This window comes from Microtus oregoni, unplaced genomic scaffold (genome assembly GCF_018167655.1).
Source record: "Microtus oregoni isolate MIOR12 unplaced genomic scaffold, Mior012 000127F_ref0000509, whole genome shotgun sequence".
NCBI lineage: Eukaryota > Metazoa > Chordata > Mammalia > Rodentia > Cricetidae > Microtus > Microtus oregoni.
This window is the reverse complement of record NW_024544770.1, coordinates 160,337-177,484: the sequence shown is the minus strand read 5'-3', so window position 1 is coordinate 177,484 and position 17,148 is coordinate 160,337. Positions and strand designations below refer to the sequence as shown.

The window sequence follows — 17,148 nt, the reverse complement described above, 5'->3', positions numbered from 1 at the left end:
TCCAAAGAGCAGTCAGGGTTCCCTGCCCTGTGGAAAGTCCAAGGTCCTCCCCCCTCCGTCCATATCTAGGAAGGTGAACATACAAACTGGCTAGGCTCCCACAAAGCCAGCACATTAAGTAGGATCAAAACCCCGTGTCATTGTCCTTGGCTTCTCATCATCCCTCATTGTTCGCCATGCTCAGAGAGTCCGGTTTTATCCCATGCTTTTTCAGTCACAGTCCAGCTGGCCTTGGTGAGCTCCCAATAGATCAGCCACACTGTCTCAGTGGATTGGTGCACCCCTCGTGATCCTGACTTCCTTGCTCATGTTCTCCCTCCTTCTGCTCCTCATTGGGACCTTGGGAGCTCAGTCCAGTGCTCCAGTGTGGGTCTCTGTCTCTATCTCCATCCATCACCAGATGAAGGTTCTATGGTGATATGCAAGATATTCGTCAGTATTGCTATAGGATAGGGTCATTTCAGGTTCCCTATCCTCAGCTGCCCAAGGAACTAACTGGGAACATCCCCTTGGGCTCCTGGGAGCCACTCTAGGTTCAAATATCTTGCCAATCCTAAGGTGGCTCCCTTAACTAAGAATTGTGCTTCCGTGCTCCCCATCCAACCTTCCTTTATCCCAATCATCCTTTTTCCCCAAGTTCCCCCATCCTCCCCTTCTCCCTTTTCTCTCCCCATCTCCCCTTACCCCCATCCCATCCTACCCCCAAGATCCCAATTTTCTCCCCGGCAATTTTGTCTAATTCCCATAGCCAAGAGGATAACTGTATGTTTTTCCTTGGGTTCACCTTCTTACTTAGCTTCTTTAGGTTCACCAATTGTAGACTCCGTAACCCTTATTTATGGCTAGAAACCAATTATGAGTGAGTACATCCCATGTTCATCTTTTTGGGTCTGGGTTACCTCACTCAGGATAGTGTTTTCTATTTCCATCCATTTGCATGCAAAATTCGAGAAGTCATTGTTTTTTACCGCAGCGTAGTACTCTAATACGTATATATTCCACACTTTCTTCATCCATTCTTCCATTGAAGGGCATCTAGGTTGTTTCCAGATTCTGGCTATTACAAATAATACTGCTATGAACATAGTTGAACAAATGCTCTTGTCATATGATAGGGCATCTCTTGGGTATATTCCCAGGAGTGGTATTGCTGGGTCCAGGGGTAGGTTGATCCCGAATTTCCTGAGAAACCGAAACACTGATTTCCAAAGTGGTTGCACAAGATTGCATTCCCACCAGCAATGGATGAGGGTACCCCTTCCTCCACAGCCTCTCCAGCAAAGGCTATCATTGAAGTTTTTTATTTTAGCCATTCTGACAGGTGTAAGATGATATCTCAAAGTTGTTTTGATTTGCATTTCCCTGATCGCTAAGGAGGTTGAGCATGACCTTAAGTGTCTTTTGGCCATTTGAACTGCTTCTGTTGAGAATTCTCTGTTCAGTTCAGTGCCCCATTTTTTAATTGGGTTAATTAGCATTTTAAAGTCTAGTTTCCTGAGTTCTCTATATATTTTGGAGATCAGACCTTTGTCTGTTGCAGGGTTGGTGAAGATCTTCTCCCAGTCAGTAGGTTGCCTTTTTGTCTTAGTGACAGTGTCCTTTGCTTTACAGAAGCTTGTCCATTTTAGTAGGTCCCATTTATTCAATGTTGCCCTTAATGTCTGTGCTGCTGGGGTTATACATAGGAAGCAATCTCCTGTGCCCATCTGGTGTAGGGTACTTCCCACTTTCTCTTCTATCAGGTTCAATGTGTTCAGACTGATATTGATGTCTTTAATCCATTTGGACTTGAGTTTTGTGCATGGTGATAGATATGGATCTATTTTCATTCTTCTACAGGTTCACATCCAGTTATGCCAGCAACATTTGTTGAAGATGCTTTCTTTCTTCCATTGCATACTTTTAGCTGCTTTATCGAAAATGAGGTGATCATAGGTTTGTGGGTTAAGGTTCGGGTTTTCTGTACGATTCCATTGGTCGACTTCTCTGTTTTTATGCCAGTACCACACTGTTTTCCTCACTGTAGCTCTGTAATAGAGTTTGAAGTCAGGGATGGTCATGCCTCCAGAAGATCCTTTATTGTATAGGATTGTTTTGGCTATCCTGGGTTTTTTGTTTTTCCATATAAAGTTGATTATTGTCCTCTCAAGATCTGTGAAGAATTTTGATGGGACCTTGATGGGGATTGCATTGAATCTATAAATTGCCTTTGGTAGAATTGCCATTTTTACTATGTTGATCCTCCCAATCCAAGAGCAGGGGAGGTCCTTCCATTTTCTGGTATCCTCCTCAATTTCTTTCTTCAATGCCTTAAAGTTCTTGTCAAATAGATCTTTCACTTCCTTGGTTAGAGTTACCCTAAGATATTTTATGCTGTTTGTGGCTATCGTGAAAGGTGAAGCTTCTCTGATTTCCCTCTCTGCTTCCATATCCTTTGTGTATAAGAGGGCGACTGATTTTTTGGAGTTGATCTTGTATCCTGCCATATTACTAAAGCTGCTTATCAGCTGTAAAAGTTCTTTGGTGGAGTTTTGGGGGTCGCTTATGTACACTATCTTATCATCTGCAAATAACAAAAGTTTCACTTCTTCCTTTCCAATTCGAATCCCCTTGATCACATTATGTTGTCTTATTGCTATTGCTAAAACTTCAAGCACTATACTGAAGAGGTATGGCGAGAGTGGACAGTCTTGTCGTGTTCCTGAGTTTAGTGGGATGGCTTTGAGTTTCTCTCCGTTTAATTTGATGTTAGCTGTCGGCTTGCTGTATATAGCTTTTATTATATTTAGGTATGACCCTTGTATCCCTAATCTCTCCAAGACGTTTATCATAAAGGGATGTTGAATTTTGTCAAATGCTTTTTCAGCATCTAATGAAATGATCATATGGTTTTTTTCTTTCAGGTTATTTATACGATGGATTACATTGATAGATTTTCATATGTTGAACCAGCCCTGTATCTCTGGGATGAAGCCTACTTGATCATAATGGATAATTTCTCTCATGTGTTCTTGGAATCGGTTTGCCAGTATTTTGTTGAGGATTTTTGCATCGATGTTCATGAGTGAGATTGGCCTGTAATTCTCTTTCTTGGTTGAGTCTTTGTGCGGTTTTGGTATCAGAGTGACTGTAGGTTCATAAAAGGAATTTGGCAATGACTCTTCTGTTTCTATATTGTGAAATACATTAAGGAGTATAGGTATTAGGTCTTCTTGGACGTTCTGGTAGAATTCCGCATTGAAACCATCTGGTCCTGGGCTTTTTTTGGTAGGGAGGTTTTTGATAACCTCTTCTAATTCTTCGGAACTAACAGGTCTATTTAGATTATTCACCTGGTCCTGGTTTAACTTTGGTATATGGTATTTTTCTAAAAAAGTGTCCATTTCCTTTACATTTTCCAGTTTTGTGGCATACAGGCTTTTGTAGTAAGATCTAATGATTCTCTGAATTTCCTCTGTGTCTGTGGTTATGTCCCCCTTTTCATTTCTGATCTTATTAATTTGCAAATTCTCTCTCTGCCGTTTGATTAGTTTGGATAGGGGTTTGTCAATCTTGTTAATTTTCTCCAGGAACTAGCTTTTTGTTTCATTGATTCTTTGTATTGTTTTTTGTGTTTCTATTTTGTTGATTTCAGCCCTCAGTTTGATTATTTCCAGTCTTGTACTCCTCCTAGGTGAGTCTGCTTCTTTTTTTTTCTAGAGCTTTCAGGTGGGCTGTTAAGTCTCCAATGTGAGCTTTCTCTGTTTTCTTTAAGTGGGCACTTAGTGCTATGAACTTTCCTCTTAGGATTGCTTTCATAGTATCCCATAAGTTTAAGTATGTTGTTTCTTTATTTTCATTGAATTCCAGGAAGACTTTAACTTCTTTCTTTATTTCTTCCTTAATCCAGGTATGTTTCAGTAGTTGACTGTTCAGTTTCCATAAATTTTTAGGCTTTCTGGGGGTAGCATTGTTGTTGAATTCTAACTTTAATCCATGGTGATATGATAAGACACAGGTGGTTACTAATATTTTTTTGTAACTGTGGATGTTTGGTTCGTTACCGACTATGTGGTCGATTTTCGAGAAGGTTCCATGAGCTGCAGAGAAGAAGGTATATTCTTTCCTATTTGGGTGGAATGTTCTATAGATGTCTGTTAAGTCCATTTGATTCATTACCTCCATTAATTCTCTTATTTCTCTGTTAGGTTTCTGTCTGATTGACCTGTCCATTGGTGAGAGAGGAGTGTTGAAGTCTCCTACTATTAGTGTGTGCAGTTTGATGGCTGCCTTGAGTTTTAGCAATGTTTCTTTTATGTACGTGGGTGCTTTTATATTAGGGGCATAGATGTTCAGGATTGAGACTTCATCCTGATGAACTGTTCCTGTTATGAGTATAAAATGTCCCTCTCCATCTCTTCTGGTTGATTTAAGTTTGAAGTCAACTTTGTTAGAGTTTAGTATGGCCACACCTGCTTGTTTCTTAGGTCCGTTTGCTTGATAAGCCTTTTCCCAGCCCTTTACTCTGAGTAGGTGCCTGTCTTTGTGGTTGAGGTATGTTTCTTGTAAACAGCAGAATGTTGGATCCTGTTTTCGTATCCAATCTGTGCCTTTTTATAGGTGAGTTGAGTCCATTGACATTAAGTGATATTAATGACCAGTGGTTGTTAACTCCGGTCACTTTTTTAGTCGTAAAGTTTGTGTGTTTCCCTTCTTTGAGTTGTGTTGGTGAAGGGTCTCTAGATGTCTGAGTTATTGTGGTCATTGTTGGACTCCTTGGTTGGTGATTTTCCTTCTATTACTTTCTGTAAGGCTGGATTTGTGGCTACGTATAGTTTAAATTTGTTTTTATCCTGGAAAATTTTATTTTCTCCATTTATTGTGAACGAAAGCTTGGCTGGGTATAGTAGTCTGGGCTTGCATCCATGGTCTCTCAGTTTCTGCAGTACATCTATCCAGGACCTTTGGCTTTCATGGTTTCCATAGAGAAGTCAGGTGTAAGTCTGATAGGTCTACCTTTATAAGTGACTTGGCCTTTTTCCTTTGCAGCTTTTAATATTCTTTCCTTATTCTGTATGCTTTGTGTTTTGATAATTATATGGCAAGGGGATTTTTTTTTGATCCAGCCTATTCGGTGTTCTGTATGCTTCTTGAACCTTCATTGGTACATCTTTCTTTGGGTTGGGAAAGTTTTCTTCTTTAATTTTATTAAATATATTTTCTGGACCATTGAGCTGCACTTCTTCTCCTTCTTCTATCCCTATTATTCTTAGGTTTGGTCTTTTTATTGTGTCCCCAATTTCCTGAATGTTTTGTGATGAGAGTTTGTTGGATTTGCTGTTTTCTTTGATCATTGTGTTTATTTTCTCTTTGGTATATTCAGAATCTGAGATTCTTTCTTCTAACTTTTGTATTCTGTTGGTTATGCTTGTTTCTGTAGACTCTGTTTGTTTACTTAAATTTTCCATGTCCAGCCGGCCCTCTGTTTGTGTTTTCTTCTTTGCCTCCATTTCAGTTTTCAAGTCTTGAACTGTTTCCATTATCTGTTTGATTGTTTTTCCTTGGTTTTCTAGGGTATCATTCACTGATTTATTCAATTCTTCAAACTTTCGGTTATATTTCTCATCCATTTCTATAAGGGCATTCTTTACATGCTGTTTAAGGGCGTCAATCACTTTCATGAAGTCAATCTTTTCTACTTCTTCTTGATTAAGGTGTTCATGTCCTCCCGTTGTGAGGTCGCTGGTTTCTGGTGGCTTCACGTTGCTTTTCAGATTATTGGGTGAATTCTTGCATTGGCGTCTGCCCATTTCTTCCTCCAAATGCTCCCCTATGGATCTTCTTTTACCGGATCAGGTCTCCTTGCCTACCTTCCCAGTGATGGCTCTCCCCAGTGATGGCTCTCCTGGTGCTGAGATCAGATCTCTGTGCCCAATGATGGCTCTTCCCAATGCTGGCTCTCCTGGCACCCAGATCAGGTCTCCGTGCTGGTTGGGTAGCTCGTAAACAAAGCGCCTACCTTGCTTGGTGCAGCCAGGCTATAGAAACAAAGGAACTCCCGCCCGCTTGGTTGCCCTGAGGATTCGGACCCAGTGCCCAGACAGGCTGGGCAGGGTGATGTTATGTGCCGAAAGAGGGCAGGTGGGCCGAAGTGGGGAGGGTTCTGGATGCAAGCTGGGTGGAATAGGAAGAAAGAGGCAGTATGCAGGGAGTAGAGGCCCCGCAGAGAGCCCAAGAAGGATAGGGGGTTGAGGAACTTCTGAGTTCCCTGTCCCGGGCAGGCGCTGCGGGGTCCGAAACTCACCCCAATGTTGGCTCTCCTGGCGCCGAGAGATCAGGTCTCCGTGCTCTTTTTTTTTCTAGATAGACATGTAAGCATTACTTTTGAGTTTAACTAAATAACTTGTTTATAACTGATTTCCCTAACTAAGATATATTACACACACATTTGAAAGTTAGCCTTAAGAAGTACTTGATATGAAGGGTTTTTGAAATGGTTTGATCCAAACTGACAATTCACTGTTATGAAATGACCTCTTAACTTGAAATTTTATGATATGAGTAACTTGAACCAAGTTCTTGCTTTAAATTATTTCAGTAAGTTGGAGTAAAGCAAACACTAACATTCTCTCCATCCTTTGATTCATCTCTGGCCTGCCGTTTTGTGTAATGTTCTTCTTAAACATTATACCTTTGAAATATAAGCCTTTAAAGTATAATAGTGGCTAAATAGAAGAGGATGAACCAGGGGAGAACTTCAAATAATTTAAATCTAGGAGGGTTAGAAATATATAAAATGTTAAACTCACCCTTTTGCGATTGATATATCAATTCTATTTTTCTTTTACCCTCTGGGCTTTTCTTGAATCTTTGAAATCCTTTCACTAGAACTGGAATCCCTGGGAAGCTATGTCTGTGTATTTATTCTCAAGTAGCACAGAAAAAATGCTTGAGAATTCTTTGATAGCTTAATATTATATTATACAATTTTAACAAATTTGGAAGTTATATAGAAGCAAACAAAATGCAAGATAGGCAAAAATGTGCGGCCATTAACTAGAGAATCAATAAAAAGAGAAAAATAATTGAATATTTTCAGTTTCCACAGTGTTTTATTAGGTGTCTGGAAATTCAGTTTCAACCCATGCCACACTTTATATACATTTGATTTGCTGTAAGAGAATCAATTTTTGTAAAATATCAAATGGCTGCTTTTATATCTTATATTTCATTAGAGTAAATATTGGTATAAGACATAGACAATCCATATATTATGTACTATTTTGCAATATTGGAATCAAAATATTAACTAAGTTGCTTTTCATCTTAGAATTTTGTCAGCAATTTGCTTTTACCTTGTGAGAAACAAAATATTTTCCCCAGCAAACAGGAAACAGACTAGAGACTCCCTCTAATGATCATATTCATGCATTCCTTGAGCAGAAATGAAATAACCCACAGGCCAGATTTGGAATGACCACAGCGAGCCTCATGGCTCAGCAAATGTGGTTGTAAGATATGGCCTTACTGAAAAATATTCACCACTAAGCAATTTGAGCACTTCTAAGGATTTGATTTAAAAACATGGACTTTTTTTTTATAGAAAAGGAGTGGGATTACCTTTATATTGGCTTTGGGGTACAGACATACTGAGTTGCCTCAAACAAACCATGTGTGAATCAACACAATTTCCCAAATTCTAAGATTTTTTAGTAATTTGTAAGTCATAGTCCGAGGAAGCTTTTAGTATATATAATGAGTGGGTTTCCACTTTGTTTGGTTGACTTTTTCTAGGGTGATATTTTGAGTGCAATATGGGGTCATTTGCCTACCTGACAAGTACTGTGCCACTGTCGTACAATCTTGGTTCTTGATTTTTTTAAAAGAAGTTTCACCATGTTGTCCAGGACGACCTCAAACTTGAGATCCCCGTTTCAGTCTCGCGGGTATGGAAATAATAGCTGTGGCTCTTTGCTGCATGAGGAGGCATCACAATGGAAAAGATGCTTAATGCTTGAGTACATTATTTGAATAATGCACATTGTATGGTAAGTAATTTGTATGTTGTCTGATCTATATCAAAGCTTCCCACTCTTAATTTCTTGGCTGTAAGGGGAAAGTGAATTTTCAGAGCTCTGTTTATAAAAGAAAAAAAAACACAAAAATGCTGACATTTATTTAGTCATTTTGGAAATTGTAGTAGTTAAATGTATAAAATCTTCTAGGTTGTCATATGTCATATTACAATCTAAAATTTCCCTTAAACATAGGTAAAGTGCTGAAGAAACTAACTAGACAAAAAGGTGCAAAGAAAATATCAGACGCAGCACTGTGTTCAGGGTGTGCTGCCTCCTGAGACAAGAGCTAACTCAAAAGAGCTGGTTGAAACCACCACAGAATCTCCTGAGTGCTGTCACTTTCAGATTTACACTCATGGAATGCTAACAATACCCATGATTGGTTTAAGTCCTTAGGACTCTTTGATTGTCTACTCACACCATTTATTTTGTAATGCTTCTATTTATTTTTAGTATCACTGAAAATAAAAGTATGGAACCCACTTTACTTACTCATATATACCGATAAGTAAAGACTAGGAAGAAGTCTTATTTCTGTTGTCTAGGAGTTATCTATCTGTTTCTTCATTAGACTCTAAGCTCCATGAGGAACATTATTATCAGCATTACTACGTTTATTTGCTCATAATATAGGAGCTAAATAAGTATTTTAGTTTGATTGGTTTTTATCTAGGGCTAACAGTTCCTATTCACGTGTTTCTTCTGCTTGTTATCAGTTGACATTTACAGTGACTTTTCAATTAGGCAGAATTAGTTTCATCTTGTTAGGTCCCAAGGTCACATAACAGGAAAACAAAAGAATCGAGAATAGAACCCAATGGCTTTTTACTCAAAATTTATACTCTCCCTTTTATCAGTTCTTTGAAGAAATATCCACAGGAAATAAATAGGTTCAAAATATTTTCTTAGTAAAATAAAATAAAATAAAATAAATGGTTCTGGTTCTCTCTGTCTCTGTCTCTTTTCCTCCCCCAGTCTCTCACCTAGATATTTACCGTAAGAATCCTTCCGTTGATCATAGAAAACTAGGACGTTTGAAATGCATGCTTTTTCTTTTCAATTTTGAAGGAACAAAAAAGGCCTCTGCCCAGTCCAGTATTTTCCCAATTATGTTCCTGGTTGAAACATAGGCGCTGAATTTGGAACCTGGAGCCGATTTCCTGTCTAAAATGGGCTTCATTCCTTCGATACAAACACTTGTTTTTTATTGAAAAGTTGTTTATAAAGCTGAACTGCTGGAATAGATTTCTCTTAATGAACAAAAGAGTGATGGAATATTTAGCTGGAAGGAATTCACAGAGAGTTGCATGCAACTAGCAAATAGTTTTAAGATTAAAAAATTTCAGCTTAAATGCAGACTCTGCTTCCAAACTGGAAGAACATGCAGGTAAAATCTTCTAATGAAATAATTGAAAATTCTAAACAAAAGAAAGTTGACAATCTCTTTCAACTGCATTGCTCGTTCTTATCCCCAAGAATGATTTACTCAGTAAGTTCTAATGGCTATAAACTCAGCTACATGCATCAAGACACAAGTTGACTAACACAGATCCCACACACGACATAATTGCTATCTTGTATTTTCATAAAGTGGCAAATGGCTGTCATTTTATATATGTTTTATTAATATGTATTAATTACACCAGTTAATTAAAGTCACTCTGATGTTTCCATACCTGCACAGATTGACTGTGTCCATCTCCCTTTCTTATAATACTCAGTGCCTTTGCCCCCAACACCTTTCCCAGTACCTAATAGTCCCTTTAAATTTCTTTTTGTATCTTTCCTTTCCCTATCTCAAATGTTCACTACTCCATTTTTTTTTGTGTTACATGGTTGATACTGGTTTCCACAAATGCATGATAATATGGGTTTTATTTGTCTTCCTGTGTTTCGTGAATCTCATACAGCATAATGTTGTCTAAATCCAGCCATGCTTCTGTAAATGATAAGATTTCCTTTTTCTCTCAGACTGAATAAGAACCTAGTGTGTGACCCATTTTATTTTATTGAGATTTAAATATTTATTTAATGTAGATGTCTGTGCAGCATCTATGGATGCCAGAAGTTCAGGTTCCCTGGAACTGGAATTAACAGAGGGTTGTTAGCTGCCATGTGAGTGGTGGGATTCAAACCTGGGCCCTATGGAAGAGCAGTTAGACATTTGGGTTGATTTCATATTTTGGTTATTGTGTGTAATACTGCAATAAACATAGGGTACAAGTATTACTTGGGTATAAAGAGTTCAACTCCTTTGTTAATTGAATTGCTGGAGAATACAATAGTTCTATATTTATGTTTGGAAGAATCTCTGTCGTTTTCCATTACTGCTCTATTAATTTACATTCTCACAAACACTGTAGAAGTGTTCCCATTTCTCTGTATCTCTATCAGGATTTGTGTATGTGTCTGTGTTTTATAATAGTCATTCTAACCGGAATATGATAACTTCATTATAGTTCTGGCTTCAGTTTCTTTCATGATTGGTGAAATGAAGCACCGATTGATAAAAAATGGTGGCTATTTTGATATGTTCTTTTGAGATGCCTATATTTTATTCTTTAGCCAGTTTTTAAAGTTGGATTTCCCTCTTTGATGATCATTATTTGGATTTCTTTGTTGAATGCACTTACTTGTTCGATGTCCCATTTGCAGGTATTTTCTCTCCTTCTGCAACTGAGTATTAATTCTCTTGAATGTTTTCTTGGCTGTGGCGAGGAAGTCATTGTCATTTTAGGGAAATTAGATTCAATCTAGAGATTGTTTGCAATACTATGGTTACTTTAACAATATTGATACTTCTGATTCATGAACATTGATTATATTTCTGTGTACCCTATAATATTTCATCCAGTTTTATGGCTTTTACTATATAGGACTTTCATTTTCTTGATGAAAATTTTCCTAAATTTTTTTTATGTTTAGTGATTTAGTGAACACGATTGGTTTCATTTAGTTTTTAGAAATTCCATTACTTGTGTACAAAAATGCTACTGTTTTCATATATTGATTTTTTTATCCAGCTATGTTTCTTATTTTTTATATATAAATTCTAAAATTTGGGGATGGAATAGTGTGGCTTTCCTATATATAGAATCGCATCATCTATGAACACGGACAATTTACTGACATTTTTTACTACTACACTTTTTAAATTTATTTGCTAAACCTTGAAGTGCTATATTAAATAAGAATGATGAAAGTGACCATTATTTCCTTATTTTCAATCTTAGCAGAGACACTTTCTGTTTTTCTCCATGCGCTATGATATTTTCTGTGTAGTTATCATCTATAACCTTTATTATTATGAGGCATCATTTTTTATATACCTAATTTGTTGAGAGCTTCTATCATAACATGATGTTGAGCCTTATCAGATACTTTTTCTGAACTGATTGTAATGACCACTTTAGGTCCTTTGCTCTGTTTATGTTTGTATCACATTGATTGATTAACATATGGCAAATTATTGTTATAGCACTAAGATAAATCCTCCCTGATCATGGCATATGATCCACTTGATAGCCTTTTCAACTAATTTGCATCACATGGGTGCTGGGTAACAAACACAGGCCCTCTGCAAAAGTAACAAGTGATCTTTTAATTAATTAATTAATTAATTTATTAAAGATTTCTGCCTCCTCCCCGCCACCACCTCCCATTTCCCTCCCCCTCCCCCAATCAAGTCCCCCTCCCTCATCAACCCAAAGACCAGTGAGGATTCCCTGCCCTGTGGGAAGTCCAAGGACCTCCCACCTCCTTCCAGGTCTAGTAAGGTGAGCATCCAAACAGCCTAGGCTCCCACAAAGCCAGTATGTGCAGTAGGATAAAAACCCAGTGCCATTGTTCTTGACTTCTCAGTAGTCCTCATTGTCCGCTATGTTCAGCAAGTCCGGTTTTATCCCATGATTTTTCAGACCCAGGCCAGCTGGCCTTGGTGAGTTCCCAATAGAACATCCCCATTTCCTCAGTGTGTGGGTGCACCCCTCGTGGTCCTGAGTTCCTTGCTTGTGCTCTCTTCTCCTTTTGCTCCTTATTTGGACCTTGAGATTTCTGTCCGGTGCTCCAATGTGGAACTCTGTCTCTGTCGCCTTTCATCGCCTGATGAAGGTTAATATCCTGGAGGATGACTATATGTTTTTCTTTGGGTTCACCTTCTTATTTAGCTTCTCTAGGATCACGAATTATAGGCTCAATGTCCTTTATTTATGGCTAGAAACCAATTATGAGTGAGTACATCAGGAGCCCGCTTCCTACGTATAACCCCAGCAGCATAGACATTAAGGGCATCATTGAATAAATGGGACCTCCTGATACTGAGAAGTTTCTGTAAAACAAAGGACACTGTCACTAAGACAAAAAGGCAACCCTCTGACTGGGAGAAGATCTTTACCAACCTCGCAACTGACAAAGGTCTGATTTCCAAACTATATAAAGAATCAAGAAACTAGACTGTAAAAGGCTAATCAACCCAATTATAAAATGGGGCACTGAGCTGAACAGAGAATTCACAACAGAAGAAGTGCAAATGGCCAAAAGACACTTAAGGTCATGCTCAACTTCCTTAGTGATCAGGGAAATGCAAATCAAGACAACTTTAAGATGCCATCTTACACCTGTCAGAATGGCTAAAATCAAAAACACCAATGATAGCCTTTGCTGGAGAGGCTGTGGAGTAAGGGGTACACTCAACCATTGCTGGTGGGAATGCAATCTTGTGCAACCACTTTGGAAAGCAGTGTGGCGGTTTCTCAGGAAATTCGGGATCAACCTACACCTGGACCCAGCAATACCACTCTTGGGAATATACCCAAGAGATGCCGTATCATACAACAAAAGTATATGCTCAACTATGTTCATAGCAGCATTGTTTGTAATAACCAGAACCTGGAAACAACCTAGATGCCCTTCAAAGGAAGAATGGATGAAGAGTGTATGGAATATATACGTATTAGAGTACTACTCAGCAGTAGAAAACAATGACTTCGTGAATCTTCTGTTTAATCCTAAAGCTCTTAATAGTACTTCTCATCATATAGTTTCTATACCAGCTTTCCCTGATGGATCCATAAGACATAAACTCATGTTCTTGTCCTCTTCATAGTCCCAAGTCCTATCTGTGGGTACACAGATTAAGCACTGATTTCCATGATGATTTTCCCCATAACCTCTTCTGCTCTGTGCCATTTCCATACTCCTTGGCTTTGCTCTGGTAACACAAGTTCATTCACTGGCTTTCTCTGCCATGTACCATAAGAACAGATCTTGCTCCAGTGCCTTGATATGATACCTACTTCTCAACACACACATTGCTTAGCCATTTTCCTACTGCAAAAACCTCAGCTGTCAGAGTTTTCCCCATGTCCCCAGTCCTACTTCTTTCTGATCACACAGTTATGTAACTGCCTTGCCTTGTGAGTGCCCCTATTCCATATACACCTCCTTTATCAACAAATACAAAGCCCTAGACCTGAATGCAGAATCAGTCATCAGCTTTCCTCATGACACTCAACTTATCCTCTGCTATCTCTGGACTAGCCAACTGTACATTGGCTTTGCATGGGAATTTTCCAAGAATAACACTTCACAGCCTCAAAACCACACTTCTAACCCAACCAGTAGTCATGCAAGTCCTACATCAGATTTCATCAAATCCAAATTCATCTGATCCATCTCTACCCTTCAGTTCGACGCCCTGTTTGCAGGAATCTAACACATGATTGCCTCGGGACAAAAGACGGATACCACATGAGAACTGAAGGAGACTTTGAAAGGACAAACAAGACCCATACCCATTCAAACCAGACCATATGCCAGTATTATGAACTGTGTAGCAGACACAAAATATCTCCACTAACCAAGAAGATATTTGCAATTGATACTTGCTGGAAAAAGAAGATCCGAACTGCCATCTTGCATCCCCGCATGTGTGCGCATTATGTCAGCTGGTCCGCCGGAGACCCCCTGAGCACAAACCCTAGTCCCCCGCGTGGCCCCATTTCCACTCCGACAAGATGAAAGAAATGATCATGAACCAGGAAAAACTGGCCAAGCTGCAGGCACAAGTGCGCATTGGTGGGAAAGGAACTGCTCGCAGAAAGAAGAAAGTGGTTCACAGAACAGCCACAGCAGATGATAAAAAACTGCAGTTCTCCTTAAAGAAGTTCTCTGGTATTGAAGAGGTGAACATGTTCACAAACCAAGGAACAGTGATCCATTTTAACAACCCTAAAGTTCAGGCGTCTCTGGTAGCAAACACCTTCACCGTTACAGGCCACGCAGAGACAAAGCAACTGACAGAAATGCTTCCCAGCATTCTAAACCAGCTTGGGGCAGACAGTCTGACTAGTTCAAGGAGACTGGCTGAAGCTCTGCCCAAACAATCTGTGGATGGAAAAACACTCCTTGCTACCGGAGAGGATGATGATGATGAAGTCCCAGATCTGGTGGAGAATTTTGATGAGGCTTCTAAGAATGAGGCAAACTGAACAGAGGAGACTTCTGAAGAAGTGACACTTGCAGAAGTTACAGGAGCTGCTATTTTATATGATGGCTGCTTTTAAAAGGTCTTTTGTTTATGGATCTGATCAAATCTAGATCGCTAATATTTTTAAGCCCAAGCCCCTTGGACACTGCAGCTCTTTTCAGTTTTTGCTTAAACACAATTTATTCTTTGCAGCAAATTAAGCTGAAGAAGCCTGGGGATAAAGTTTGGAAAAGGGTTAATAAAATTCTTTGCTTAGAAAAAAATAAAAAGAAAATTAGTTTTGTTCAATGGAATATAACTGGGAATACTCTATACATTCCAGTGTAGGCTTCATAACTAGCAGCAGCTGGCCAATGCAAACCTTATGCCATGTGTTCATTTTGTATTTTCGTCTTTCTAGTATTAAGATTTTTTTTCAGAGAGATAGAGAAAGCAAAGACTGAACAAGTGGGCAGGTAGAGATGTGGGAAACAAAGGGAGTAGAAAACGTTGTTGAAGGGAGAAATCATGATAAATTTATTTTATGAGAAATTTTTCAAATTAATCCTAGATTAATTTATAACTTTAATAGATTAATTATATCTCTAAAGGTTTGTACATATGAGAGGGACAATAACCACTCTGGCCCTTTAAAACTATATGTCTTGACTCTGGTTCTTTGCTCATAATGTGACATTCTTCTCTGGTAGCTACGGAAACAAGAATTTTTAAAGTCACTCTCTTATACTGGGCAGTCACTAGCATTTGGCCTTCATAGAAGGGAAGAGAGGCAAGTATTTTATGTCTTCTACATGGTTTCTGTTAAAAGCTTTCAATTTCAGGAGACATAGAAGGTCAAAGAAGTCAATGACCTAAGATTCAACTCTTTGTTGATATCATTTCTATGTCAGTAAATCCTACTGAATATAAGTACTGGGAATCCCTGTGTAGCTGTGAAGGCTCTGTAGCCTGTATTGACCTTTATACATTTGTAGTTTCCTGAAACTGAGTATGTGAATTAGACTTTCTGTGGTTTTTCTGTTTATATAATGGGGTAATGATTGCGTGAATCTCATTGGAGGGTCAGGACTATCAGATGGGCTAATATCCCTGAAGAGTATAAATGAGGCTTCAACTAAGCAAAGCAGAGGAAGGGGTTGGTTTGTGTGAACCAGGGGTTGATGGTGAGACACCATTCTGAGCTGAAATATCTGCCTAACAGAACTTCTTTTACTGAAGGTGATTCAACTCTTGTGCGACTCCCTGTCCAACATTTCCTGCTATTTGGAAGATATTTATGATCTCGACATTTCTCAAATGGATCTCTTCCTCCTTGATAATCAAAGGTAAAAGCTTAAGATGAGCTTCATGGAGGGTTTCAAATTGGATCTTTATAAAGCATAAGCACCTCCTCCATAGGTTTCAGACATGCGCAAAACTAAATCTTGCCATGCTAGCTCATTTGTCTTGCACAACAGAATTTCCCACCCTGATTCTGGTTGTGCTTCAAAACTCACTGATTCTGACATCAAAAGGCTCAGATCTGCCTTAACAAAGAAGAGGGCATGGGTAGGGTGTTACTCAATTCATACTAGATTTTAAAGTCACCTTGCTGATATGACTTCCCAATTTAGTAGAGCTACTGCCTTCACCCTGTTCGGAAGTACATTCCACAGAGAATGTGGAATAGTGGGAAGCTGGTAGGGAAATTTTTGTGGCAAGGAGGTACAGTTTGTAGTGCACTCAAACCTTCTGCATTGGAGGTGGCAATGTTATCATGTACATGCCTGAACTTTATTTATGCTCAAGAACACAGTGACATCCTTCAGGGCATAGTTATTCATGAACATTAACCCCACATCCATTAACCCTACTTATGAACCAATAAGTGATCTAAATAAGTTGGTGCATACAGTAAATGTAGAGTATTAATTTGGTGCTGGAGAAGATAGTTTCTCACACAAGACAGTTGGGATACTTCATATTCAGCAATGAAATGAAGGTAATTTTCTAATGTGTATGTTTGAGTAAGTAATGGGAAATGATTGAAATATTCATGAGGGCTCATGTTTCACATACAGATTTTAATATTGGTCACATAATAATAATTCAGGTTTTCCAATATGTTTTCCTATAACACATATACTAGCATACGCATGTAGAAATATAGCAGAAAATATAGGTGAATTAAATTTGTGTAAGTTCACTACCATAATTTATAGATATTTGTCCATTCTTCTGCTTATACCTCTCATTTAAGCTATTTATCTTATTTATGTATTGTAAACACTGCTTAATTAAACATCATTTAACACGTGTTGTAAATTATTGAGTATTAATTCCAAGTATTAACATGTTTAGTTAACAAATCTGCACATTTCAGCATTTGATAGATAAATAGTGAAATTGCTAATCAAAACCTCTTATAGAGCAAACTTTGGCCATAGGTATATTACTTAAATACAACTTTTTGTGACAGCCAGGACAAGGTATGAGAACTTATTGCTCTGTAAACCATAACTCATTTTGTTTTCCATTGTCCCTTTTGTTCCTGACTTGACTATATACTTGTCCAATTTCATCTTCAGACTTGCCAATGCGAAGGAGTGTCTCTTCAAGTTTAGT

At 38.5% G+C, this 17,148-nt stretch overlaps 1 protein-coding gene across 2 annotated transcripts; it reads left to right on the top strand.

The window, feature by feature from the left end:
• The first annotated feature begins 14,071 nt into the window (after positions 1-14,071).
• Positions 14,072-14,545, top strand: LOC121444481 (transcription factor BTF3-like). 2 transcript variants are annotated; one of them, XM_041646290.1, is made up of 2 exons: positions 14,072-14,441; positions 14,499-14,545. In XM_041646290.1, exons 1-2 carry the CDS (start codon positions 14,072-14,074, stop codon positions 14,543-14,545), a joined length of 417 nt encoding a protein of 138 aa, XP_041502224.1. The 2 variants fall into 2 exon arrangements, with proteins under 2 accessions (XP_041502224.1, XP_041502223.1); XM_041646289.1 differs by having other exon boundaries at positions 14,072-14,545.
• Positions 14,546-17,148: the final 2,603 nt, after the last annotated feature.

Coding starts and splice junctions, on each gene's coding strand:
- LOC121444481 (XM_041646289.1), top strand. CDS start 14,072: ATGAAAGAAATGATCATGAACCAGGAAAAACTGGCCAAGCTGCAGGCA.